General features: G+C 36.6%; 3 protein-coding genes across 8 annotated transcripts in view; 2 read left to right on the plus strand and 1 right to left on the minus strand.

Moving 5' to 3' along the window:
• The window catches only part of CLEC12B (C-type lectin domain family 12 member B), a 22,780-nt gene extending 22,254 nt beyond the window's left edge, over positions 1–526 (minus strand). Inside the window, 1 exon segment of the mRNA XM_036910158.2 lies at positions 384–526. The gene's annotated coding sequence lies outside the window, so the exon portion shown is untranslated.
• LOC118924853 (C-type lectin domain family 1 member B-like) overlaps positions 1–6,006 on the plus strand; it is a 6,405-nt gene extending 399 nt beyond the window's left edge. The window contains exons 2-6 of one of the 3 annotated variants that reach the window (XM_036910018.2): positions 535–633; positions 1,675–1,794; positions 1,952–2,103; positions 4,097–4,203; positions 5,794–6,006. In XM_036910018.2, the coding sequence (XP_036765913.1) occupies positions 535–633; positions 1,675–1,794; positions 1,952–2,103; positions 4,097–4,203; positions 5,794–5,938 (623 nt within the window). In that variant the 3' untranslated portion in view covers positions 5,939–6,006. Of the gene's footprint in view, positions 1–532; positions 634–1,674; positions 1,795–1,951; positions 2,104–4,096; positions 4,204–5,793 lie in introns of all 3 variants that reach the window. The other 2 variants (XM_036910049.2, XM_057491624.1) reach the window with 2 other exon arrangements.
• Positions 6,007–9,591: 3,585 nt separating this feature from the next.
• On the plus strand, positions 9,592–26,073 carry LOC118924865 (C-type lectin domain family 9 member A-like). 4 transcript variants are annotated; one of them, XR_008993724.1, is made up of 8 exons: positions 10,478–10,572; positions 11,210–11,333; positions 12,731–12,811; positions 19,725–19,874; positions 21,633–21,784; positions 23,084–23,205; positions 23,813–24,103; positions 24,262–26,073. XR_008993724.1 is itself a non-coding variant. In XM_057491815.1 (7 exons), the coding sequence occupies exons 2-7, from the start codon at positions 11,243–11,245 to the stop codon at positions 23,943–23,945; spliced, it is 729 nt and encodes a 242-aa protein (XP_057347798.1). In that variant the 5' UTR covers positions 9,592–9,754; positions 11,210–11,242; the 3' UTR covers positions 23,946–26,073. The 4 variants fall into 4 exon arrangements, 3 of the variants coding, with proteins under 3 accessions (XP_057347798.1, XP_036765959.2, XP_036765969.1); XM_057491815.1 differs by lacking the exon at positions 10,478–10,572 and adding an exon at positions 9,592–9,754 and having other exon boundaries at positions 23,813–26,073; XM_036910064.2 differs by having other exon boundaries at positions 23,813–26,073.
• The last annotated feature ends 941 nt before the right edge of the window (positions 26,074–27,014 follow it).

Raw genomic sequence — 27,014 nt, forward strand, 5'->3', positions numbered from 1 at the left:
CATGTACCGTTCTATTTCATTTCCTGTACGACCTTCGTTTTCTACAGCATTTGATTAGTATCTACATAGGCTCTGAGAGACTTATTTAGAATATAAATAGCAAGAGACACAATCAGGGAACTGATAGTAAGGCTTATAAAGTTTAATGCTGGAGGGATGAGAGACCAGAGAGACAAACAGAGAGAATGTTTTGCAACCCCCTTTTCTAAGATTTCAGCATATGGGTGTGATTCTCCAGTTGTTCTTTATAAAAGCAATTATTTATGGGGTGGGCATACAACAAAGACACACACAAAATCTTAACAGTTAGGTCTGTTTTGACTCAGAGAGAAGTCCTTTGGGGATGGGGAAGGATATGAGGAATGGGAGAGGGTTGTGCTTACTGCTGATGATCAACAAGGGAACACTGGCAAGTGCTGCTAATGAAGCTGTTTGTACCACTTGAAAAGTCTTGAGAGGCAGGGGCAGGGATGACGCTGCCCCACGGCTATGCCGCACTGCCTGCCCCCTGACATCTTTATTGTGTGCCCGCAGTTCACCCAGCTTCCTCATCTCTGTGGCGTGTGACCACTTTGATTCTGCTGATCTTGTGCATGGGGATGGTTGTTGGGCTGGTAGCCCTGGGAATTATGTGTAAGTACTGACTCCTTGCCAAAGAGTTAATCTGAGAAGGTACCACCTTAGGGTCCTGGTGTATGTCACAAAGACTAGTTGTCACTATCTGTCTGTCACTGCTCCAATCATTCTATACATAGCTGCCAAAATATTCTCAATAAAGGAGAACTCTGGTCTTCCTCTTCTGATTAAAATCACCTTTTTAGGCATTTTTATTAATTAAAAATTATTTTCAAGAATTTTTCCCAGGTCTTTAAGATCCTCCTCTGTATAGATCCACACTACCTCTTGGAGCTATTTTTTTCTATCTGTTTTTTTCTCCCTGTCTTTTCTTTTTCTCCCTATCTTAATATCCAGTTTCCTCAGGTTCACAAATGAACCCCCTCCCTGAAAATTTGCTCATTTATTCCTTCTTCCTAAAATGACCACCTTCCCATTTTGCTTAATGGATATATTTACTTCCACTAAGAGATAATTCATATAAACCTAATTTATAAATATCTTTTCTTCCTATAAACCTAAATGCCTCCCAATGTCACATTATCCTCTATGAGTTTGTATATTCATTTATTTTTTCATAAGATATTTTGGAGTCTTTCATTTGCTATCTATTAGTTACCTGAGTATCACAGTACTTTGAGCCTAACAAGGAATCCGTAGGTATCTTCTAAGTGAATGGGTAGTTGGGTATTACATTAAAAACAAAATAACAGAGAACATTCACCTCTGTGAAACCTGTTTAGAAATCTGAATTTGAGGAAATGTCAAAACAATGGCTTTGGGCATATGGTTTGATCGTGGCATTTGGTCTATTTGTGATTGTGTCTTCATGTTGCTCACTTATCCTTTTGGTTGACCTCCACGTGTCACTTTTGCATGGTTAATTTATTCTTTCTACTCCCCCCACTTCCCTTCACCTCTTTTCAGCACTCATTTGCTCCTGAGTATCTAGTAAATGCTTCATAGATCGACAACTCCACTGAAGTTAAAGTTCATTGCAAAGCCTTTGCACCACTTTATTATCTCAATTGAGAATCACTGTCTAATTTTTACATCCAGCTGTCACACAGCAAAACTACCTACAAGCTGAGAAAGAAAGTCTCTCGGGAACTCTGCAACAGTTAGCAAAGAAGTTCTGCCAAGATTTAATCAAACAATCAGAAAAACAGGGCAGCTTCAGTAAGTATGGTTTGGTCACCTCTTCACCACCCCTGTCCCAGGAGTATTTCTGTGCTGCTATCTGTAAGGGATCTTGAGATCTGTGAGAAACATTGACTATGGCAAAAAGCAAGCCTGATTTAGAATGAAAGGGGTCCTATCCTTGGTTTCCCTTAAGACCATAAATGCAGCCCATGTGACACAAACTGGAGATATTATGGAGACAGTTGCTATGGATTCTTCAGGCACAACGTGACATGGGAAGAGAGTAAGCAGTACTGTGCCCACATGAATGCTACTCTGCTGAAGATCGCCAGCCAGAACATTCTGGTAAGGGGATTCCCATGTCAAATATTTTGGAATTATAGGAGAAAAATCTCAATGAAAAGTTCTTTTTTAAAAAAAAAACACTTTTCTCATATCTTCTAGTTTGCACTAATCTGAAAACCTTATCAAGCTCAGTAACAAATGACAACATTTGAGAGTAGGAAGTGGTGAAATAGGATGAATGAGACTGAGTTCTGGTGTTGTCTCTGCACCAAGTCATTTAGCCTTTCGCAGCATCCTCGAATCTCTACTAATTCATGAAAGAAACTGAAATTATTAAGAAACTCAATATGATTGTACAATATAAAAAACAGTGTTATCCTAATATTAAATGCCTTCCTGGCTTCTGTTAAATTGTTGGCAATCTGAATAAACTATAATGCAAATTCCATCTTTTCATAAACTGTCCCAGACAAGTTTTGGTACAATGTTATTTGTAAAATATACAGCGTTTCGGTTGAAAATTTTCTGCTAGACATGTCTCCTCTTCTACCTTCCTCTCTTTGACAACTTCTAACAAAGGCTCTGTTTTCTTTTTTTAGTGCATTTTTTTTTCTTTTTAAATTGAAATGTAGTTATATGTACTATTACATTGGTTTCAGGTGCATAACAGTGATTCAAAAATTTCACACATTACTAAATGCTCACCACAATAAGTGCAGTTACCATCTGTCAACAAAGATATATATATATGGACTATATTCCCCATGCTGTACTTCCATCCCCATGACTAATTTATTTTACAATTGGCGTTCTGTACCTCTCTCTCCCCTTCACCTAATTCACCTGCCTGCTCAGTCTCTGCCCCTATGGCAGCCACCAGTCTGTTCTCTCTGTTTAAGTCTTTACAAAAGTTCTATTTTCAAACCAAATACATCCACATCCATTCATGTGCTCTTCCTTTACTGTTTAATGCAGCTTTGCCTTCTTCATGAATCCTGGGAGCAAGCCAGAAACCAAGCCTTGGAATCTGCCTTCTACCCAATAAGAATTTTAGCAAAACATATATTTTTTTTAAACAGCAGACATTCTTTATGGTATTTATCCTACAGTTTCTAATATGGTGATTATTCACTTATTTGATTTAAGAAATAAGCAGTCAAAAGTCGCTTTCACACAATATTTCTCCTAGAATGCCATTCTGTACCTCATACGTTTGTTAACAAGCTCAGGTCATTTTTTTTTATTTGCCCTGTTTTCCTGGTAGGTATAAAAGTAAATGAACATTTCACCTCCTTTTAATTTTGTTACCCATAGATTGATAGATTGACTGATCAACTCACCTATTAATACAACAAATACATGGTGGAACTCTTCCAGGACCTGAAACTGTACAGTTAATAAACATACCTAACCTAAAAGTCCCTAAGCTCATGAAGTTTATATTCTAATCAGAGCAAGAAGTAATGAACAAAACAAATAGGTGTAGTAGAGTAGATAGTGATAACTCATAAGCAGAAGTAGGTTTAAGTCAGAAAAAGTACTGCATGTTATTTGTAAATCCCTTTGAGAAAGACATCGTATAATTCTTTTACCCAAATAACTAAAACAGATTAATACTACTGTATGTAAGTTTGGTGGGCAAGCTTAAACAATGCAGCCAAAGAAAGCAGAGGTTAAATCTAGGGAATGTAAAGTTTGGCAACAATGTATTTCTTTTTATTTTCTTTCTCTAGTTGTTTACTATTTATCTCATTTAAGGACCATGTATGGTATTCTATTTGGGACTCTAACCTTCAACTGATGGAAGAAAAACACAGAAATATTAGAATGTCAACTCTCTTGTACATGTTTTTTCCCCTGCCCTACAAGTATTTTTTTATTCTGAAAAAGTGAACTTGACTCAATTCTAAATATCAGATATAATTAATTAATATTAAGATAGACATATAATCTACTTTTTTTTCTGGTCCGTGGCCTTGTGATGCTATGTCTTTATGTCATTACAAGAATGATGGAAGCATTTTGACCACTGTATTTATTCGGTTTGCAATAGGAATACATCAAAAACAGGACTGCATTAATTCGTTGGGTTGGATTATCCTGCCAGAATCCTAACAAGGTCTGGATGTGGGAAGATGGCTCAGTTCCCTCCAAAAATATGTAAGTCACTGGACACTCAGAATATAAGACAGAACTAGGATTTCACTCCTGAGATCCTCTATCCTCTTGAGTGCAAGTTACTTGAAAGTTGGAAGGTGGCTCTGTACCCTACTGAGGGTTATATAAGCAGGAGCTGAGTCATTCATATCTAATGCTAACAAGAGAATGTTAGTACTGAAACAGTTCTACTCTCCCTACCCTCTCATTCCTCTGCTCTTTATCTAATCACAATCCATTTCTATTCCTGGTAGTTTTTTCTGGTTCATTTCTACCCTCAACTATACCATTAGAACACTGTGTGTTTTGTTTTGTTTTATGTTTAGCTTGATCTGTTTCTCTTCACAACTTTTTAGAACAAAGTTATCACCCTTATTATTTCATGGTTGAAAGTTATTGCTTTCTTTTGACTTCTTAGTATCACATTATCCACTTTTCCACTCCAGGGGTCTCCGAGAATCAGACGCAGCATCTCAAGGTGGTCGTAATGTTCATGTCATCTCCATCCTTCCATAGACAATCCAGGCAAAGGGCCAACTACATTAAGCATTAGTTAATATGGTTTTTAACACCTTTCGTTCATCCTGTACATCAAAACTACAATGTCTCTCCAGTTAAAGTTTAAACTGATAACGAAAACCTGTACAATCCAATCATTGCTTAAAATGCCAATTAATTTATTCAACAGATATTAGGGATTTACTATGGGTAGGAACGAAGCTTGCTACAAGGACAAGCCAGCTTCTTCACAGACCTTGGGCTTTTTCTCCTATCGCTTCATTCACAATATTGCAGGCTAACCAGTATTCGCTCCCTTCTTTCAACAGATCAACTTGTTTTGTTGTCTAGGGTTTTTGTACTTGTTCTTTGACCACTCTCTGAAATTGTCTATTTATTTGTTGGCTTCTTACCAATATCCTCTCCCTCTAAGTTCCCAAGAAGAAGGGACCTTGCCTTTGTTTTCCACTCTAGTATCAGCACATAAAACAACTTCGGGACAGAGTAGTTATCCCACAAATATTTGGTAAATGAATCAATACATTATCAATATATTCTTGGTTCTCTTGTCATAAGCAGTGTAACAGAATACAGGTAAGTTAACAGGCAATTAAAATCCAGTGTGCTGTCTACTGTCTCCTATCCTCATTTAAAAAATACATCCCAACTTTTCCTTGAGCTCAATCCCATGCTGTGCACCTCCTGTTTATCTTATAGAGCTCTCCCACCTCCTCTGTTTATCTAAATCCTCTCCTTCCTTCAAGACAGAAATAAGGTATGATCTTCTATGAAAAGATTAAAAGATAAAGCCTTTCCCAACCTTCCAGATCTCCATCCCTCTACAAGTTCCTCTGGACTTCTTTCGTACCTCCTAATCACTGGCTGCTTAATCTTCTGCTATCTTAAATGGCTCTTGAGTGTATATATTTTATACTTCCAAGCAGATCGGAAGTTTCTCAATGATCTAAAAGTTGTTTTTACCTTTTCCCCCCATGCTTTTTGTTTCCACTTTGTGCCACAAAAGACTACACCCAGAGTTTGATTGTTGATGGCTGATGAATTTTCAAAGGAACTCATTCTCTTCTCCATTTACAGGTTTCAGCTTTCTGAAAATGGAAGAGAAAATACGTGTTGTGCCTATTTTCATAACGGGAGAATCCGCCCTACCTCCTGTGAGAACAAGCATTACTTCGTCTGTGAGAGGAGGGCAGGCATGGCGAGGATGGACAAGCTGCTGTGACTGAGAAAGATGCGTGAAATGTCACAGACCAGGGCTTGACTGCACAATAAAAGATCTGGATGAAGGAATCACTTCCAGAAAATTGCTTATTTTTCCCTTATTTCCCTTAGAGTCATGTTTGCCTTATCTTTTTTTTTTTTTTTTTCAGGGTTACCATGAATCAGTGAACATTCAGCCCCTGTGTCCACCTGTTTGCCTTATCTTTTCTTGTCTTTTCTTTATGCACCCCTTATACAAAGGGGTATCTTAGTCCCTCCTTTGTACATCCAGAAGCCAACCTGTGAGTTAGTTATTTGTTTCCCAATTGTTCTGTTCCCACTAATATTCTTTTTCCTCGTCTTCCATTGCTAATTATCTAAATAGAGTACGATTCACTGCATCTTCCTCTGTAAACATGTACATTTTAATTGGAATAAGAAAGGTTAGTAATTAATTGATCTGAGCTATGCAAAATATATAAGTTTGAAAACTCCACAAAATATCTGTTTGAAAGACAGCCTAAGGTAGTGGAAAGAAAACTAAGCTTGGGATTGTAAAATAATTTAGATGGTTTACTTAACTATAGTACAACCATGGGCTGACCAGTCCTGTAGCCTCTTTAACTTCTATTTTCTCCTATTTAAAATGGGATAATACCCATCTTACATACCTCAGAGTTTTACAACATAAAATAAAACTTCAGCATATTAACCAGATCAGAAAGTCCATGAAAGCAAACAGCATGGCTTCTATATGCCATCCTATGCCCAGTGCCATGCATAGTTCCTGGCTCATAGGAAATAGAAAAATATTTGCTGCTTGCTGAGGGAGGCAGTTCATTAGAAGGCCCCGCAGTCAGTAAAGCGCTGCACAAATGCCGTTGCTATTCCAAGTCCACCTCTGGTCTGACTCAGCAGCAGTAATTTCCTATGCAAAAGAAGGGAAATGAAGTTTGCAAGAAAACTGATGGGGTTTGAAAATGAATTCTTAACAAGGTTCATAGGTTAATAGGACAGCAAGTAAAAATGCTTTATCTAGTTCTTTTCCTGTCAGTTCTATGCTTGGTTTTTGCTGAATAACTCATGAAGTATTTATAGATACATTGGGGAGGCGCCCTTGAGCAGGATAACAGGCAAAAACTGCATTTCTTTCCTATAGCCTTCCTGAAGGTACTCTTTCTTCTTAAATTAGTGGGAGTAAAACTTACGAACGTGATTCTCAAACATCTCAACTGACAAACACGAATATTTAGGGTGCTCAGTTGGAAGGCTGAGGAGACACAGGGTCCTGTTTTTAATAAACACATAATTTTAATACAAATAGTCTTTGATACATTTCAAGAAACATTACTTTAGAACTTACCCCCCATGTGGCTTTTGGTAAGATAGTCTCTGGACATTCAGTCTCTTCATCTGTGAAACAGGTTTAAGACTATTACATTACTCATAAAGTAATTGTGAGGGTTATTTAATATAATTATATAATTAATATAATTATATAAAGTACTGAGCAGAGTACCAAATGCAACAAATACTCAATAAATATGTATTACTTGTATAGCTTTGTGCACTAACACCCAAAGATACCTGAGTCCTTATCTTGTTTTAGACTATCAATACGCAAGCAGATTTGGGGGAGCTGAGGAAAAACAATACCTCTGATAATGAAATCTTGGCTTTTGAGGGATAATATCATCTTCTAATTCTTACTTGTTTATTCAAAGAAACCAAATAGAAAGTAATAATTCAGAAAGCTATCCAAAAATCAGCTGTATCTCTGAATTTCAGTGTTTTATCTCCCTCAAATGGAAAAGCATATATTTATACACCACTATGGCACAACTGACTTCCAAAGACTAATATCTTAGTGCATGGTAAAAATACAATTAAAAAAATATGAATCAATCAGACTGTGCCTACAAAGACTCTCTTTTCTGGTGCTCATATCAAAAACATCTTGTGCATAGACTCAGAAGAGCACAGATTTTTTAATAGCACAAGTTCTGTGATCAGCCCACCTTATTCCAAATACTAACTCTTCTACTTACTACATGAGTGAACTTTGGTAAATAATTTGGCTTTTCTGTGTCTTGATTTAATTTACAATAAAGTAAATTACAACACTCTGATAGTAGTACTGATTTCATAGGTTCTTGTGAGAATCACAATAATTCATGTAAAAGCCCTTCGAAACAGTACTTGGGATGTAATGACTAATAAATAACCGATAGTATGATTAAAAATATCAATACAGTAATATTAATATAATACAATCAAAGCATCAAAAGATTAATATAATACAAGTAATATATTTTTTATTGTGAGAGCCCAATGAGTCCCCCAAAGAAATATTTTAGAGAGCATACTGTATTTGGGAAAAAAAACTAGACCTTTCTGAGCCTGATATTTAAGGCTGACAGAATTTGAACCTGGAAATCAATAACAAGCCATGAAACTTCAGTTCCTGTATCCCTGACATTTGTCTTAATGCACATGTGATATACTTACGGTATCTCTCTTTTGCCTCAAGACTGTCCTTAGATTACCCCTTGAGGGTGCAATTGTTTGCACCCATTGCACCCTCAAGACAGAAATCATCCCATTGTAAATGTTACCCATTAAGTCCTGGAATTTCTCAGATCAAGATCTCAGGTCACTTAGAAATCAGATAAAATGCTTGGAGAATTTACTGGACATTCTCCACTTGCCTCTCGAGATCCTCTCAGCCCCACCCTGTGCCTTGGGAGGCAGAGCTCAATGAACAGCAGTACCTGGGCACACGGCCCCTAGCTTCCAGTTAGTTAATTTAGCTACTGGAGGTACCAGCAGTGATCAGAGGGTGAAAGGAGAGTGGTTAGGGCATTTATTCCTCTGGATCTCTCCCTGTTATGCCATGGTTTGGCAAAGGCTGCATGTTTCATAGCTTAAGCCATGATCCCTGTCAGACACGTCACACAGTTCCAATAAACACCCTCCCATGAACCCTTCAGGCCTGGGAGTGGTAACAGCATCCCAGTGCATATTCTACCACCCATTTTTGATTCCTTTAATCCTTTCCAAATTAACTGTCCTTAGATTTACCCCTTGAGGGTGCAATTGTTTTCTTCTCTAACAGAGGCCAATGACTGAGCCAGTAAGATACTAAAACAAAAGAGATCATTGCAATTTTGCACGTTGTTAGGATTTGCAGATCTGGTAAATTAGAAAGACATGACCTTTGGCCACGAGGACAAATGGTGAATAGATGAATGATAATTAAAGTATCAAATTTCTCAATACCAGTGCGGCATTCACAGGACGTGGCAGAAATGGCCATCTATCCACTAAATAATTCAGGCTTCCCTTCTGGAATAAAGTAGTAATTGAAAATTTGCTAGCCAGGCAAAAATTACATTTATCAGGTCCAACCTTTAGATCTAAACGTGGGCATTCCATTAGGGCACATGGATGTGACATATGTCACCTCTCGATTATGGCTTTTGGGAAGCAGGTGTGGATTTGGCACTGGACTCCCCTCTTTTCCTTTCCAGTGACTGGAAGTAGACCATGCCAATGTCTCATGAGGTAGAAAGCACCCAGGCGCCATTTAGGAGAAAACGACCCAATGGCTAGGATTACTGCAGCTAAAATGTTATGTGAGCAAGAAATAAACATTTATGGTGTTGAACAACTGATATTTTGAGGTTTACTTATCATAGCAACTGCATTCCCCTAAGTAATACCGTGTGTAAATGTATTTCAGGGATGGAGTCCCATCCTAGCTTGCATGTTGAAGGATACACAGTGATCTACAGCTCCTTACTCTGCTTTGCCCAATGGGACTCTCCTCGTAGTGTTGGTATGTAGGCCATTCCCATGCTTCAGGTCCTACATCAAATACAAGTGCATTCCCTGCACTTCTGTCCTTTCCTTGTTGACCCTAACCCAGTGCTATCACCTTCAATATCTGCTACATTTTAGAAATCAGAGCATTAACCTACTCCGTTGTTGCTGGGCAGCTGTGTCTGGGGAGGTCTCTCTCTGTGCACAAGGTGAAGCACTGCAAGAAACTTCAACGTGAATGGTGGGTGTGGGAGGTGGGGGTGGGTGTGTGCTTGACTCGGAATGAAAAAGAATTCTTGAGTAGGTCAGAGGAGTGTAGGTAAGGAAGGAATTCATTAAAGCAAGAGCAGCAGGGAATGGCAGCTACCTTGCAGGCAGCAGAGAGCAAGGAACAGCAGAGGGAGGACAGGGAAGCCTACTGAACTCCTGCTCAGCAAGGGGAGAATCCCTTGCCAACTCCTGAAGCCAGAGTCACGTGGCGTCCCACATCCACTTGCATCTGCACAGCATGGGAACTAAGCCCCCACCACCCCAGCGTTTGGGGGAGCCACAGAGCACTGGATGGAGTGAGGTTATGTTCTGAGAACTTCCCAAAGGCAAAGAAAGGAGACTTCTGGAAGGCTACTAAGGAGCCTGATTGTATAGCTGCAGTTCCATCTGGGTCACCCATGCAAGGGGAACTTGCAAGTTCAGTTCAGAGCTCTCAGTAGTTCTTCCCTACGTGTCTGAAGTAGGACAGAGAGAGTGAAGATTTGTGCTTAAGTCTAAAAACTGGAATGAAACAGCAAAGTAACAAAGATGCTTGCCACTGGAAGAGCTCAGAGACAAAAAGCAGTAAGTTGAGCAGTGAAAAGTTTTCATTTAAAGCAAAAATTATACATTAGAAGAAAGAGGAGTGAGGACAACCTCAGAGAGGAGGTGCACTTAAGGGTTTGGGGTTTTATAGGGCCTTTAGGGTAGAGATCAGCATAAGGCATGATATTTACAGGTGATTCAGAATTCCTTTGAAATTTTATCTTAAGAACAGGTTATTTAGGCGACTGTCTTCACCCAGATCTTGGCATTCTTTATCCATATGGGTCCTTTTACACTTGGAGGTCTATCTCCTGACCTGGTTACAAAGTTACTTAATTGATTAAGGTGCTGGAAGAGGAGGAAGAACAGTTTATAGATTAAGTTAAAGAACAGATGGGCCTTTTTCTCGGGCTAAGTAGATGTTACAATGGCATGGCCCTTGTCCCATTTCCCTGCCCTGCCTCGCCATCACTGGCCATTTGAGTTCAGCCTCTTTCTCATTTCCTTCTTTGATAAATTGTGCTTTGGCTTCAACTTCTACTTTCTGGATGAAGGTGCTAGTTCTATTCCTTAAACATAAACATAGTTTCCCACTGGTGTGAAAAAGTTGTCAATTTCAGTTCTTCCATCAACCTGCTCCTGATGACAAAGGAAGTTATTTGTCTCAGCTCCTCAGGTGGATGGCCTCACCTCTCCAAGCAACTCGGGCATGCAGGAGGAAGATGCATACTCCTCTCTTCAGTGGGATAATCCAACCCCAAACCCTTTCCAGAAACATCTGTCTTCCACCAAGTATTCAGGTAACCCATTCTGATTATTAAGTCCAAGATTTTGCAGTTTATGTTTTGGTACCTGTTCGGGGATGAGCCCAAGGTGATTATTCTAATCTGAGATAACCCACTTAAAGGGCATGGTGCTGTGCATGATATGCTAACATTAACCAATGAAATGAAATGCAGAAGTAAGTAAAGATGCAGAAGAGAAAGAGTGATGGATGGGCTTACAAATATGCAATGCTTTTCTTCTCTCTTTATCTCTTGCTGGAAAGACAAAGATTCCTGAATTTGGAAAATAAGTAAAAGAAATCATACAGTTTGTATTATTTTAGTTCCTGCATAAAACACCCCAAAAAGTATTCTGATTAATACTAAGAAATTAAGAGAAAACACAGGTTGAAAAACTAGCAAAATTTCATCAACCTGGAGCTGCTTCAGTGATCTGGCCTGTGGTTATTAATTAATTAATTACCACAGACTTAGGGGTTTAATACAACACGAATTTGTAATCTTACTAGAGTTCAGAAACCTAAAATGGGTTTCCCTGGGCTAAGACTAGGGATTCCTTCCAGACGCTCTAGGGGAGAAGCCATTCCCTTGTGATTCCCAGTTTCTAGCACTGCCCTTCTCACTTCACCTGGTTCAGGGCCCCTCTTCCATTCTCGAAGCCAGCAGCCAAACACCTACAGCACTCTGCCCCTCTCTTCGGAACACCTCCGAATTGTAAGGGCCCAAGAAAAGATGAATGTCCTCCTCCCAAGATCCTTAACTTCATTACAAATGTTAAGTCTCTTTTGCTGCCTAAGGAATCATGTACAGGTTCCAGGCATTAGGACCCGGGCATCCTGGGCAGGGGCATTACACAGCCTACCACACTATCCAAAAATCAGTATTATCCATTTTTCCCTGATTAGTGATAAGAATATCACAAATCACACATTCTTCATTTCTCCTTACTGAAGAGATGCAAAAATCACCTGGAAGAATGTTCTTTGTCCAAAATTGTAGGTTAAAAGGAAATATCGCTGAACCAGTCATGTTCAATTGAAAGGAGATGAGAAGATGCCAACACGGCATATTTGCTTTCCCAAACAAAAGCATGCTTCCTGGTTTGCTATGCTCTCCAGAGGCTTGTGGGAAAAGAATGCGTGTAACTATCTAGTTAGGTGGTGGTAGCATCATGCAAGAATACAAGAAGCGTTCAATTGGGCATTTTTCCAAATCAAATGTATTCCAACTCAACTTGCATTGCAAAGAGTGTGAGTTCTCTTTTTCCTGGCCTACGGAGCCACAAGGCTTCAGTGACTAGTAGGAATGCATGCCTAGTGTTAATTCCTTCTCATACTCAGTCGACTCTTATCCCAGCCCATCTCTCTCCTCTATTTTCTTTAACTCAATTTCATTGTCTATTTCTTGCTTAGGAACATGGTGTCTTGCGATGATGGTTTTATGTATTTTCTGCGTTGGCTCACTAGCAACCTCCATTTTTTTTGGCATTAAGTGTAAGTAACAAGGATATCTTTAAAATAACTTATATGCATATTTGTATATACTGCAGGAGCTTTATATGCAATTATACATGTATATCATTATAAATAAAACTTCCAAATTATAAATGGATCAATAAGCCAATTAGAAACATCCAAATACATATAAACGATGTAAAGTAGTGGCTTCCAGATTTAACTTATGAGTCATTTATTTCACATAACTCTCCAAGCACTCGGATGCCACTGATAACTAGACATTACAAGTTGACTAACTCAAATTAAATGCCATAGGTCTCTTTGGGGAAAATGCAAGTAATGATTCATATTATGATTCAGTTCAAATCATATTAGCATACAAAAGTATACAATTTGAAAGATTTCAGTATATGTTCTTCCTTTTCTAAATATATATTTGTTCTACACTTGATTTATGTCGATTATTTTAATAAGGGTTTTTCACTTTACATTAGGCAAGGTACAATTTAATATATTTAATGCAAACCTGAAAAGTTCATTTGAGCCATATTTACCCACATTTCTTTACTCCTTTTTGTCCAAATTTGACATGTTTCCATATCTAGCAAGTGAAATTTTCATAAAACTTAACAGTTACAGAGCTGCAGATCCAAAAAAAGTATTAAGAACTTTTATTACCACTCAGGCCAGCACTAAGAAATATGCTTAGAAGGAGAGAGATGAAGGTCTGTCAAGATCGTTATTTTTGGATGTCTTGGCAAATCATTCTCTAAGTAGGAGACCTTGGCTGGCAATGGAGAATTTCAAGTTCGAGAATGAAGAAGACACAGGTTCAAATTTGCTTTTGCAAAATATTTGATCTTGTTCATGTTAGCTAGAGCTTTTTTTCCTCATAGTTATTAGAGGAACATTTTAAGGAATAGTAGGAATTCAATAAGTAATTGTTACCTTGTTAATATCCTCAAATTTCACAGCCCACAACAAATATTAGAATGTCCGGAAAGGTTTTCCTATCTCACCCTATCCTCCCTCTGTGCTTTAGCAAAAAGCAATTACTTAAATCAAATACCAGCCCAGTTTCCTAAGAAACTCACATTTAAATATCTATTCATCAAACAGATACACTGGAAGTATTGTAGAGTTGAAAGAGAACTGGTAGATAAGTCAATTAACACCTTAAAATCCAGTTTATTCTGTAAAACATGGGACTTTTAATGGACTATTGCCAAGCTCCCTTCTACCCAAAGTACAAGAATCCATGTTCAACTGACATTACAAATATCAAAAGATATGGTTTAAATATCACTTCTATAAAGTAAATTTCAATGTTGTTTTATAAGAATTAAATACGTGGAATAAGAAGATAAACCTGAAGTATAAAGATCACTTTCAGTTAAAAACAAGATCAACTAAAAATACAACATTGTTAAGGAATATCACCAAGTGGATGAGATGTAAAATTTGTTTTTTATATAAAAATAAACCTATAGTCTCCAGTCACCAATTAATATATAGCCAGAAAGCATATGGTACATACCACGGATGTTTATAAATGCATACTGTACATTTTCCATACCTTCAACAAACTTGCTGTCCAGTGGATACTTAATTCTGTTTTCCTTTCTCTGTAGTTCATGAAATCTGTTTAAAGAAACTATGACAATCATGTTTCTAACAAATCTGGGTTATCTGAAACTGTACTAATTAATTTTGACCCCAAAATCCCTCTTCTGGAAAATTTTCCTGTATATAATCCTGCATGTGTGGCCATGGGAGAAAAAAAGGATTGGAAAAACACCAATGCCTATCATTACGGGCCCATTTAAATCCACAATGGCACATCCACACTAAGGAAGGTCCTGAAACAAGGAAGAGAGGAGGGGGAGGGGAAGACCAAGAACGGAACCGGAAGGAGCGGAGAGGAGGGAGAGAAGAAGGGGGCGGGAGGGGGGCAGGAGGGAGGAGGTGCCAGCGCAGCTGCTCTGTGGGCTGATAGGTAAATGTCTCCATGACATACTGTTAAGTGAAAAAAGAAACATGTGAAGGAATGTCCTTATTATGCCACAACTTTATTAAGAAAGAATATATTCTGCAAGGTACATCAACTCTGGAAGGATGTACAGGAAATAATAAAAAATGGGGCAAGAGGACTGAGATGGATTGAACGATGTGTGATATTTCAGTGTTTATTTTTTGTGGGTTTTTAAGTGTTTTAATCCCATGGATGTTGTATGTATTCAAAAAAATCTTTTTAACTCCTAAAACAAAAATTACGTGAAGAAAATGATACTTTGATGAGGGTAAAGTTAAACTAGGTAGAAAACAAAGCCTTTCAAATGTTCAGTAATATCCAGAAAAATGCTTACAAAAAAAGTTTGGGATCTTTTGTTTTAATAACTATAATTATCTACTTTGCAAAGCTATGTATCACAATGTAAAGTATATTTACCTTTAGCTCTTGTTCAAGTATAATGGCATATTTTTTGCTACTAACATTATCATTTGCCAAGGTTGTCATACATTCTTGGTACTTAGGTTTTTCAAACTAAAACCAGTTATAGGAAAAAAAGCAGTTGTGTTAAATAAGAAGCAGTTTGTTCACTTCAGACTTTCTTAATTGTTTGTCCCTGCTAGTTATTATGTTACAGCCAGGAGGTTTTGAGTTATAAAGATGATTTTAAATTTTTAATCATTATTCCATCTTAATCATGTTCCATTTTCATAAACAATGTTAAATGTTCTCTTCATGAAAATGTTCATAGTAAGAGAAAGGTTAATACTAAGATTGAAACTATATATATATAAATTATATTTAGTGAGTATATATAATTTCTATATATATATATAAGTACATATATACAGAGAGAGAAATTATATAATATATATGTTTATTAGAAACAGGGACATGTTTCTGACAAAGATAGTGATTGAAATCTATATCCTTCTATTTAAAATATCATGTTATAAATAACAAATGAGCTAATTGCAAATTATGGTTACATATTATTAAAAGTGCCTTGGTACATATCTGACAAAATGACTGGCAAAATGAACCATGTTACACTGATATAAAAGAATAAAATGCAATAACTTTAAAAAGTCTTCTAGAACTATCATCATTAACACAGAGATAAGGTTATGAAATATTTTTCCATGAAAAAGATTAAAATGTCATTTATAGAAAAATTAATTTTATAAAAATTATATGTAAAAGATGTTTCTTAACATGGATATATGGATAAAAGTTTCAACAGATATAAAGTAAATGTCAGCTTTATTTGAGAAGTAGGTTTAAAGGTAGGTAAAAGTAATTTCTTACTTTCTTCTTACTATCTGTATTTTGTTTAATTGTATAATACTGTACATGCTAAATGACTTTCTATTTTAAAAAGCCTATAATGCAAAATATTTTCTAAGAAATTAGGTTTTTTCATTTGTTTTTACTGTCCTATTTCACATTCCTAATTCATCAACTAAGTATACATATATGATTATGTAACACTTCTATTTTATTGGGCTTTACAAGTATTTTCTTGTATTTACCCAGGTAATTACATTGTTTAATCTTTATTTCTCACTTACCAGTGGGTTACACCCAACACCAGTAAAAGTGTAGTGGTTGTTTCCCATTTAGGGGGAATAATAAAGAGAAGTCTCATTTCCCTTTCTCCAGTTTTATTACAGTTTTATGTAACATAAGCTTTTCATACAGCAACAAAGCAACAATAACCTCAAAAATATAATTAATCTAGAAAAAGTTCATCAAAATTTAAAATTTTAGAATAATACTACAAATTCCCAACCAGAGATGATTATTTTTCAGTGTCTAAACATGGCAGGTTATTAATAGAATGGAATAAATATCATCATGTCCTGTTCCCCGCTCTGCTTGGATCCAACCTTCTGACAACAAGAAGCAAACAATCCAAACTGTTGGCAGCCTGGTTCCTTTACCTACAGATGGACGGGGAATAAACAGCTGCTTTTTGCAGTCTATGGCTCCTGATTTCTAGCCTTCCCTTCTCAGTATCAGTGTTGGTAACTAGAACAGATCATAAAATGTAGATATGCAGTTAAATAATTTGCTATGAATAGTAATTTGGCCAGTTAATGAGGAGAGCATTAACGTGCAGGTGCAAATTGCCTTTTTATACACAAACTGTATTCTTCCCCTTCATAGCAATATTCTCTTATAGGATCACAGCCAAAGGGGATCCAAGCCTCCTTGGAGGAAGAGCTAAGTAGATTTTGTGTGGACCAACCTTAATCAATATTTACTTAATTTGCATTTTTCTAAGAATCCATTCTCCTAAAACGGCAGCCTGACAGGAGCGTGTGGCTAATGTGGCCGTTACAGGCCAGCTCAGTCCCTCTGGATCAGGGTCCTTTGTGATCTTGGTTAACTGTCTCTTGCAGTTAAAAAATGGAAATCATTTTACAGTTCTGCCTCTTTCTTTCTTTTTTCAGTTTCTCTTTTAAAGATCTTATTTTCACGTCTCAAGATCTGTCTGCATGTATAGATGTTTCTTTTTAATTCAGTAATTGATTTCCCTGATGCTTTTCTCTCCTATAAAACATGTCTACATAACTGCCATTTAATAATTATTAATATGTCATAAAGTATTTTAAACAAGTTTAATAATTATACTAAATCACTTCTTCATGTAAAGGCAGCTGGTATAGCCCTTAACCCAGAACTAATGAATATGGTCAGCAAGGTCACAGAATACAAGGTAAACGTACAAAAATCAATTGTATTTTTATATACTACTAATGAATACATGGACCCCAAAATTAAAAAATGCAATACTGCTTACAATCACTCAAAAAAACAAAATACTTAGTTTTAAATCCAACAAAACATGGACAGAACCTTTATTCTGAAAACTACAAAACACTGATAAATGAATCAATTGAGAGACATGCCACGTTCTTGGATTGCAAGACTCAACATAGCAGATATGATAATTCTCCTCCAGTTAATATATAGTTTTAAGGCAATGCCTATCATGATCTCAGCAAGATTTATTGTAGATAGAGACAAAATTATCTAAAACTTACATGGAAAAACAAAAGACCTGTAATAGTTATAACAGTTTTCAAAACAAAAATAAAGTGGGTAGAATCAATCTATGGTATTTCAAAACTTACCATATTGCTACATACACATACACATACATTCATAATATACAGTAGAAAATCCAAAAATAGACCCATCCAAACATGCCAAACTGATTTTTGGCACAGGTGCAGAATCAATTCAGTGGAGGAGGATAACACAGCTAGGGAAAACAAAGACAAAAAAACAAAAACCTCAACCTAAGTCTCATGGCTTATAAAAAAATAATTAACTCAAAATGGACCATAGACTTATAAATAGAAATTATAAAACTTAGAGAAATTTTAGTCTAAATATACAGTAGAGAATCTTTAGGATTAAGGATAGGCAAAGAGTTCTTAAATTTGACAACCAAAGAATAATTAATAGGCTGAAAATTTGACAAAATTGAAAATGACACTATGAAGAGGATCAAAAATTAAGTTATGAGTTGGGAACAAATGTTTGCAAACCACCTATCAATAACAGACTAGAATATAGAATATAGAAAGAACTCTCAAAACTCAACATTAAAATACCAAACCATCCTATTAGAAAATGCACAAAAGACATGAAAAGAGATTTCACCAAAGAGGATAGATATCAAATAAGCACAAGGAAACACGCTCAACCTAACTAGCTATTATGGAAATGAAAATTAAAACCACAGTAGAGATATCATTTCACACCCAGAGGATGGCTGAAATAAGAGCCAGTGACAGCATCAGATGCTTGTGAGACTGCCGAGCGTTAACACTCATACATTCCCGGTAGGAATGTAAAATGATGCAGTGATTTTGGAAAATAGTCCAAAATCTTCTTGAAAAACTAAACTTGACACATGCTTTCAACATAGCAATTGCACTCCTGAGCATGCACCTCAGAGAAATGAACACTTGTATTCACACAAAGACCTGCACGTGAATGTTCATGACAGTCTTTTTTGCAATGACTCAAACCTGAAACCTATCCAGATGTCCTTCGGTAAGTGAACAGTTAAATAAACTACAGGACATCCGTATCATGGAATTCAACTCAACCATCAAAAAGGAATGAGCTATTTATCTGCACAACAATCTGGATGAAACTCCGGAGAATTATGTTGAGTGAGAAAAGCTAATCACAGAAGGTTATATGATTTATGTTCACATTTCTGTAACATCAATGAAATACAAAATTATCAAAACAGAACACAAATGAATGATTACCAGGGATTAAAGAGGGGGAAGGGCAGGAAGAAACTTTGACTGCATAACTTATCTTAAAAATATACTTGCACATTTGTGAAATTATGTATGACTAAGTTTCTTTACTACAGTATTGATTTCTATAGTACCAAAGATTGCATATAGTCCAAAAGTCAATGAAAATGACCAAAATAAATCATGATACATCCATATAATGGAATCCTATACAGTTCTGAAGACAGAAGGAGAAAGCTTTGTGTATGGATACAAAATTACGTCCAAAATATATTTTAAATGATAAAATAAAAGGTGCAAAGCCATGTGAACAGATTGCTACTATTTGTGTAAAGGGAAGAGAGTGCATTTCACATTCATTTGCTCACAAAATTCAAAATATCTCTGGAAGAATAAAAAACATATTGGTAAGCCCAACTGCTTTGGGGATTGGAATTGGGTAAATAAGGAAATGGGGTGACAAAGAGACATTTTGCTGTGCAGCCTTTGTGGTTTTTGATTCTTGAACAATGTAAATTTTAAACAAAAACTTAATGAATATTAAAGTCACAAAAATAATCAGTAATTGGTAGTTGTCTTTAGTCTGTGTTGAAGGATTACTTTGTTATAATTTGTCCATATTTATGAGGAATGATTGGTGTTTTTGAAGTGTTCCAGGTGTCTGCTATCGTAATGAAGCAGCAAGAAAAACTTACCCAACAGGACAGAGCACTGCTGAACCTCACACAGTGGCAGAGAAACCACAGCCTCCAGATGAAATATTGCCAAACCTTCATTGAAAACTCTTTCTGTTCAGGTAGTTGGTATAAAATCAGTTTCCACTGTGCAAATACAATGTATGCACCAATTCCTCAAAAGAAACAGTGACGCACATTTTGTTTTCCTTATTATAAAATTCTGTCTTTATTATAAAAATTCTTAATGATAAAATTGTAATCTGGATTTTATAGGACTCTTAAGTTTAATCTTATTTGTATATCTCAATATATGTGGAAAATACTGAGGTTCCAAGAAATGCAGATAAAGAAAACACATAGTCAAATCTCAAAGTGAAATGTGTGAGATCAGCAGATTGGATTAAAAAAATAAAAAGCAGCATTCTATGTTTTATCCAGCCACTCAAATTTATAAGTGTATATAGAGAGATCCAAATTCCTCAATATATTTAGTTTAGATATTGCTTTATATTCAAATTTAGGTAATTATCTCTTTGAGCAGAAAATTCATTTTGGAAATTACTATAAAATTATAACAATGCAGGCTTCAGCTCTTTTTTAAAAATTCTATGAAGTTATTTCAATTTTATCTTTTACAATTCTTACAAGCATTTTAAACCTAAAACAGTCTATTTCTACCTGTTGAATATTTTCAAATATTCAGTGATTACTTAATTAGCATTTAATAATACTACACATAATTTGGAGAACTAACTTCCCTGTAATGGATATCATTCAAGTAATCACCAATGAGAGAGGTCAAAATCCTACCATAGCTCCTTCTGGTTGAAATGTAGTCAAGCAAATGTACGAAGAAACACTTTGTGCCCAACAATGTTTTAACTATAACAGGTCATTGCAAGCATGAGTTAGGCCCACCTCTGAGCCACCAACCTTGAATGAGAGGCAGTATCCATTCTGGAGACCTACAAATCCAATATGCATTCCAAGCCTTCAACTGCCAATGTCAACATTATTTATGCTGTAATTTTAACCATTTGCATGATTCTCTTTAGCACGGATTCCAGATAAGGAGTATTGAAGAGACTTAAATAACTCAACATCTGGGCTATGGAAACTGATAATGAACTATTTGTGACCTCTCTCCAGAAACTAGAGTTCTGGAAGTTTCAGTGTCTTTCCAGAAACCCTGTCTAATTCTGTTCTTTGATTCCCCTTTTACACATTTGAGCATCCTTTTGTGAATACATTCCTTCTTGCAACAGTTTCCATAGAAATGATTAAACATTATGGCTTTCTTCTCAGCTACATCAGAGTCCTAAGATAAGCATTAGTCACCTGTGTTTTTCTTCAGTTTTCCTCATCCTCATATTTTTAAATCACTCCATAAGGTACACTGATCTTCTCTCCATTTTATGTGAAATATTCTTATGCTTAACTCTCAGAGTTTAAACATCCACTTGAGTCTTGTTACTCAACTTGCCTAATGCTCCAGGACATTCTGAACTAAACTGGGCCAGTAAGATGAACAGACACAAAACAATAAGCAAACAAATGAAGGCTGCAAAGGATGTAAATTTAAAGAAAGGAAAGATTTATAAAATCAGAATTACCAGATCAATTATTTAAAAAGAGGAACATGGGAAAAGTATTTCCAAATTAATTTTTGTCTCAAACTAATTCTTAGAGACCTATTGCAGTTGGAAAAATTATATAGATTTTACTCTAGTCTCAGGGAACCTGAAATTGGCAAGTATCATCCTAAGAACTCTTTCATTAGAGTGTTGAACTTTACAGGGGGTATTGCAGGGGATTATTTTGAGATGTGCTGCTAATATTTTTACAAGAACACTAATAAAGTAAAATGTTTATATTCAAAGGCTATAACTGCAGCCCTTGTCCAGACAATTGGATACAGAATGGAGAAAGTTGTTACTATGTCTTTGAAAATTGGAAAATTTGGCACAGCAGTAAAGAGGATTGTTTGAAAGAAGGCTCTAATCTCCTACAAATAGACAGCAAAGAAGAAATGGTAAATAATGTTTTACGGTTATGTATCATTCTGAAAATACCATGTTAACCACTAAAAGAAAAACGTAATTCCAGTAAGACAGATTCCTTAATTATTCTGTAACAGTAGTGTATTTGTTTTAATAAAGGATTAAAAAGAGACAAAATAAGAATTAGTATGGTTGGCTCTCCTTTTAATTGGACAAACAAAAAAACAAAATGGCTCTTCAGAAATCAAAGAGAGTATGTTATTTCTACGTCCTTTGTTAATAAAAAATGGGGGGAAGTTGGGGAAGACAGTGTAGCACAGAGAAGACAACTAGTGACCCTGTGGCATCTTACTACGCTGACGGACAGTGACTTCAATGCAGTATGGGGGGCACTCGATAATACGGGTGAATGTAGTAACCACATTGTTTTTCATGTGAAACCTTCATAAGGGTGTATATCAATGATATCTTAATAGAAATAAAAAATAAAAAATGGGGGAAGGTTAAAGGTACCATTTTGACATATAACCCACTCCCAGATATACATACATTACAACTGTGAAGAGATCTCATGAAATAGACAGGTCTATGAAAATAAGCAATTGTTAAATGAGATGTGTAATTGACATTAAACCTAGTTTACTAACATCTTAACAAGTGAACAATAAGATATCTCCCTGAAATCATTGTATTCATGAATTTGTGTGAAGTAGAATGTATAGTTATGTATTTCTGACCTTATTAAAAATGTATGCCTGCTATATTCAGTAATTAGTCCAAGTTAATTTTTCAAGAATGACGGCAGAGCAAGTTAAGGATGTTCGGTCAACCAAGGCAACTTGAACTGACTTGTTACTGTTATAGGCTTACACTATTTTTCCTGTACAAATCTGGTGACAAAAGTTAGTTATGTTTCTTCTAACAAAATATGCTTGCATTAAGTTGCTTCTGGAATTTTCTAAATGATCTCTCGTATTGAAGTATACTAGAAAAGAATGATCGATGTCAAGGATATTTTTACTTCTCATAATAAGGGATAAGTATGACACATCCCCTTTTTTTTGACATACTATCTGCCAAACTGAATCTGTTAAACAATTTTAATTCCAGATGCCTACTTTTCCCATAATCTTTAACACTACATTGAACATATGACTAGAGGAAAAAAGTCTATAAAGTATAATATCCCCTCTCTCTTTCTCCCGCTCTTAGATTCCCATTAACCTCTGCCTAAGGCAAAACGCTGCCATTCACGTTTCATGGTCATTTATTGTGGGGCTTTTTTTTTTTTTTTACCTCTCGGTTCCCTGTTCAAATCTTGTTTCTTGCAGGACTTTATCACTGGCAGCCTGGGGAAGATCCAAAGTGGCCATGGTTACTGGGTGGAACTGTCCCAGGACGGACTCAGTCAGCCGTGGCTTTGGCAAGATGACTCGGCCCCTTCCCCTGACCTGTGTCTGACAGACGTGTCCCAAGAAAAATTAGAAACCTGAGAGAATTCAAAAGCTCATTTTATTTTACACCTCTGATTTCCTTCAGGAGACATACCCAGCCATGATCATTTCTCAGGCTTCTGATTGAATCAAAGCCGAGGTAGTTTAAGTGGCTTTTCTGCCATTACCCCCAAGCACATTAACATCAAAATTTGAGAGTCTGAATGAAAAATATTATATAATTATCAAGAACCTTTCCTTTGTATCAGTTAACAGCTAGAGAGTGCTATGGGAAAGAGACCATAGACATTATTAAGCCATTTCCATATTAAGCTTTTCAGAAACAACCGGAGAGATTGGTGAACAGGGCTGCCTTATTATTTTGAGAATTAAGAGTTAGGAAAGAGATTCTAATGTAGAGCCTACTTTCTGTATGTATTATTTTAACATGCATTTTGTTGAAATACATTAACATACTTTTATTGAGAGAAAACAGCTCCATTATTAATGGAGGACTAAAACCACAGAAGGTGCCATATTAAAACAAAATAAACCAAAATGAAAAGCTACACACCCCTCACCGCAAGCCCCAGACCTAACCTCAGATACACTGACTTGCCTCTCCAGGTCGCCTGTACAGACACCCCAGTCGACTAACCAGCTGTGTGGGTATCTCAAGGACAAGTTCCTCTCTCGCGCTAACTGCAGCTTTTGGAAGTATTTTATTTGTGAGAAGTATGCGTTAAGATCCTCTGTCTGAAAGAAATTGTGCTCGAAGGGATCTCTTACAAAGCATTTGGAACAGGTCACTGGAAAACCTACCCCTAAAGGACACAGAGCAAGTGCAGAAGTAAACCAGTGCGTGAGCGATGAAGCTGCCTACCTGGGACTCAAGACTTACTGTGGCATTTATACTAGGTAACGTTCGTCAATACCTTCCAGAAACTCATTTGACATTGTTCAGATTGCTTAGAATAAAACTAATTTAGAGCTACAGAGGACAAAACCCTACAGGTTTTTGAACAAACTGAAGAAAAATAATTTCCATTCTTTTTTTTCCTCTTCCTTTTCTTTAGTCTACGGTGACGGTGAAATCCATACAGAAATCTATAAATCATTGCTGAGGTGATGTAGTTCTAGCTGACTGATTTTTCAATAAATAAATGAATAAATGTGGCCTTTTAAACGGACTGTCTTACCAGATAATTCTATGCATGTTTTAGGCTTGTAGGCATTATATTATTGGGCTGGGAAGGTGGGAGGTTGGAGATACGGGTTTTCAAACTGGAAGACAGGCTGCCATCTGTTTCCTGTAAGATAATAAATACCCTTTTCATGGCTGTCGGATTCTCATGGAGAGGTGAGCCACTAGCACTTCAGGTAAGCGGAAGGAATAGTCAGGTTGGCAGCACCAGGGTGTCTCCGTCAAGGACAGCTGCCCGTCCCACCGCTCACCAGTCAAAGGGCTCACGGCCGGACTCAAAGTTAACACTGCAGAACCTTTAAATGCATCTCTCTGGGCCTCAATTTCTTCACTGTAAAATAGTAACAGACTTATTTCAAAATATTATTTGAGGATTAAATCATTAATATACGTATCATCAACCTTATTTGTGTGTTCCAGGTAAAAAATTGCCCCTTCTCAAGTTACAAGAATATTGCAAAGATAAGTTTTATATGTAAAATGTCAGCTTTCTGGAGAGAGTATCTGTTTTAAAGTTAATGAATCTTCTCAAATAAATATATAGACAATCCGTGTCCTAAGTTTGCAACCTTCTTGAACATGAAATAGCTTGTTCCCAAGAGACAGTTGATAGGAAAGTATCTTGTGATCTAGAGAAAGACAAATTCCTTCCTAATTATTATTATTGTGATATTACTTTTCTACCACTTATTATTCCTTATTATCCCCAGAACAGCTTACTACAAAGTAGATTCTCATCAAATACTTGCTAAAGTCAATATAATTTCATTTAACTTTTCATTTTTCACAAGGAGTAGCTGAGCTACATGAGATTCTCATCTTTATGTCTTTACAACAAAAAGCCCACTTCAATCAATGAAGTAAAATAAACCCTAGTTCGCCGAGGCAGTGTCGGTCGTTTAAATGAACCCAGCAGTCTATTGTAACAGGTCACGTCTGAATGATAAGGTCCTTCAAGAATGGGAAGGGCATGTTTTGGGGTTTCTTTTCCTTTGTTTACCCTTGGTCTGGAGTTTAAATGGTTTGAATTTCAACAAAAAGGATTTTCTCCAGTTTTCTGCTGAACCTAGAAAAGGAGAATAGCAAAGAAAACCCAGCCTAAATTGTCTCCTGTGTTGGGTTTGCACAGCTGTCCGCTGGCAGCTGAATATAATTAACCTGGAATAAAGGAGAAACAATAGCACTTACTAGTCGTAAAGACTGTTTGTCTTCAAGATTCTTCAAAGTATTGTCATGGAACTATGTTTAGAGAAACGATAGGAAGCATTTAATAAGTCTTTTAAGAAAAAGTACAATGAAGCAGAAGGCAAACATCCTCCGGCTGACGTCACCCTGCCAGTGTTTGGTGCAGTATTTACAAGTCAGAATCTTCTCTCAGGGCAGCTGGCATGAGCTCCTACACATTTCCTCGGGGGCCATGCTGCTTTCCACACAGATATTATGGGGGGAAGATTTTTTTTTCCTGCAGGTTGCTTTTGACCCATAATACCTAGGCCTTTTCCAAGGCAGAGGTAAGAGATCAGGCTCTAGCCCTGAGATAACCAGTTCAGTATCATAGTCTCACCAATAATGAACTGAGTATCTTCGGTTCACCCCAATGAGTTCCAAGTTAGCTTTAAGAAAAGGGAACATGAAAGTTTGTTCTACAGATGTAAAGAGGCTTTGTTATATGGAATGGCTAAAGCACATTAAGTGTGTAAAAAGAAAAACACTGAAATAGTAATATTGATAGACTGAGAATACATATTATTAGATTCCAAGAATCTATTCATACAATGAAGCTTGTAAAAGAAAAGGTATGTACATCTTAAGTAGGTTATCCTGCTTTTATGTATTCTTCAAAAATGACAAGAATCCCTTTACAAGGTATTTGACTCCCAAATATTAAGGCCAACCCTGACTTAACCTACTAGACTCATCTACTTATTCCATAACCTGCGTTTATCCCGAAAGGAAACGCTCCCATTACACTGCTCACACTTCCTGCTGTTACAGGGCTCATGAAATGTTTCCTGTTGATAAGTTTTAAGAGCTGGTTCAATATCCTCAGGAAAAGGAATAGCTCACTGTGTACTCCGGGGAACTCAATCTACCAGGAAAACGATGTTCCTTGTTTGACTTTTCCTGCAATTTCTTCAGAATTACCTAAACACACAAGAGCTGAGAGAGAACAAGTCTTCTACTGAAAAAACAATTCATAGGGTGCTGCTCTCTCCAGTTCTCATCGACAAAAATCGTTTTTAGCAAATCATATTTTCAAATGCATGTTATGATTGTTTCCTATTCATAAAATGTAAGTAAAAATTTGTGGAGAGATGTCGTGTCATACTCTTTTTCTGTTCTTTTGAAATAATTTGCTCATGTTGAGATCAGTGTTGGTTGTATACTGAGATCGGATGAGGGGATTGAAGGAAAAGATGGGCAGGAATAAGCTCAACAACAGCAAACAAGTCAAATAAATGCTATTTTTTCCCTTCCTTATTCTCTAATGTGACACTTTCCCTTAGATTGCATATGTGGAGAGAGAATAATATTTGACAACCACTGTCCAGGCAGCTAGACTCTTTGACATATGTCATCTAACCCTGAACTAGACCAGTTAGGTAGGATCCCAGGGGTCAAAAT

Source organism: Manis pentadactyla, chromosome 14 (genome assembly GCF_030020395.1).
Source record: "Manis pentadactyla isolate mManPen7 chromosome 14, mManPen7.hap1, whole genome shotgun sequence".
Lineage (NCBI taxonomy): Eukaryota > Metazoa > Chordata > Mammalia > Pholidota > Manidae > Manis > Manis pentadactyla.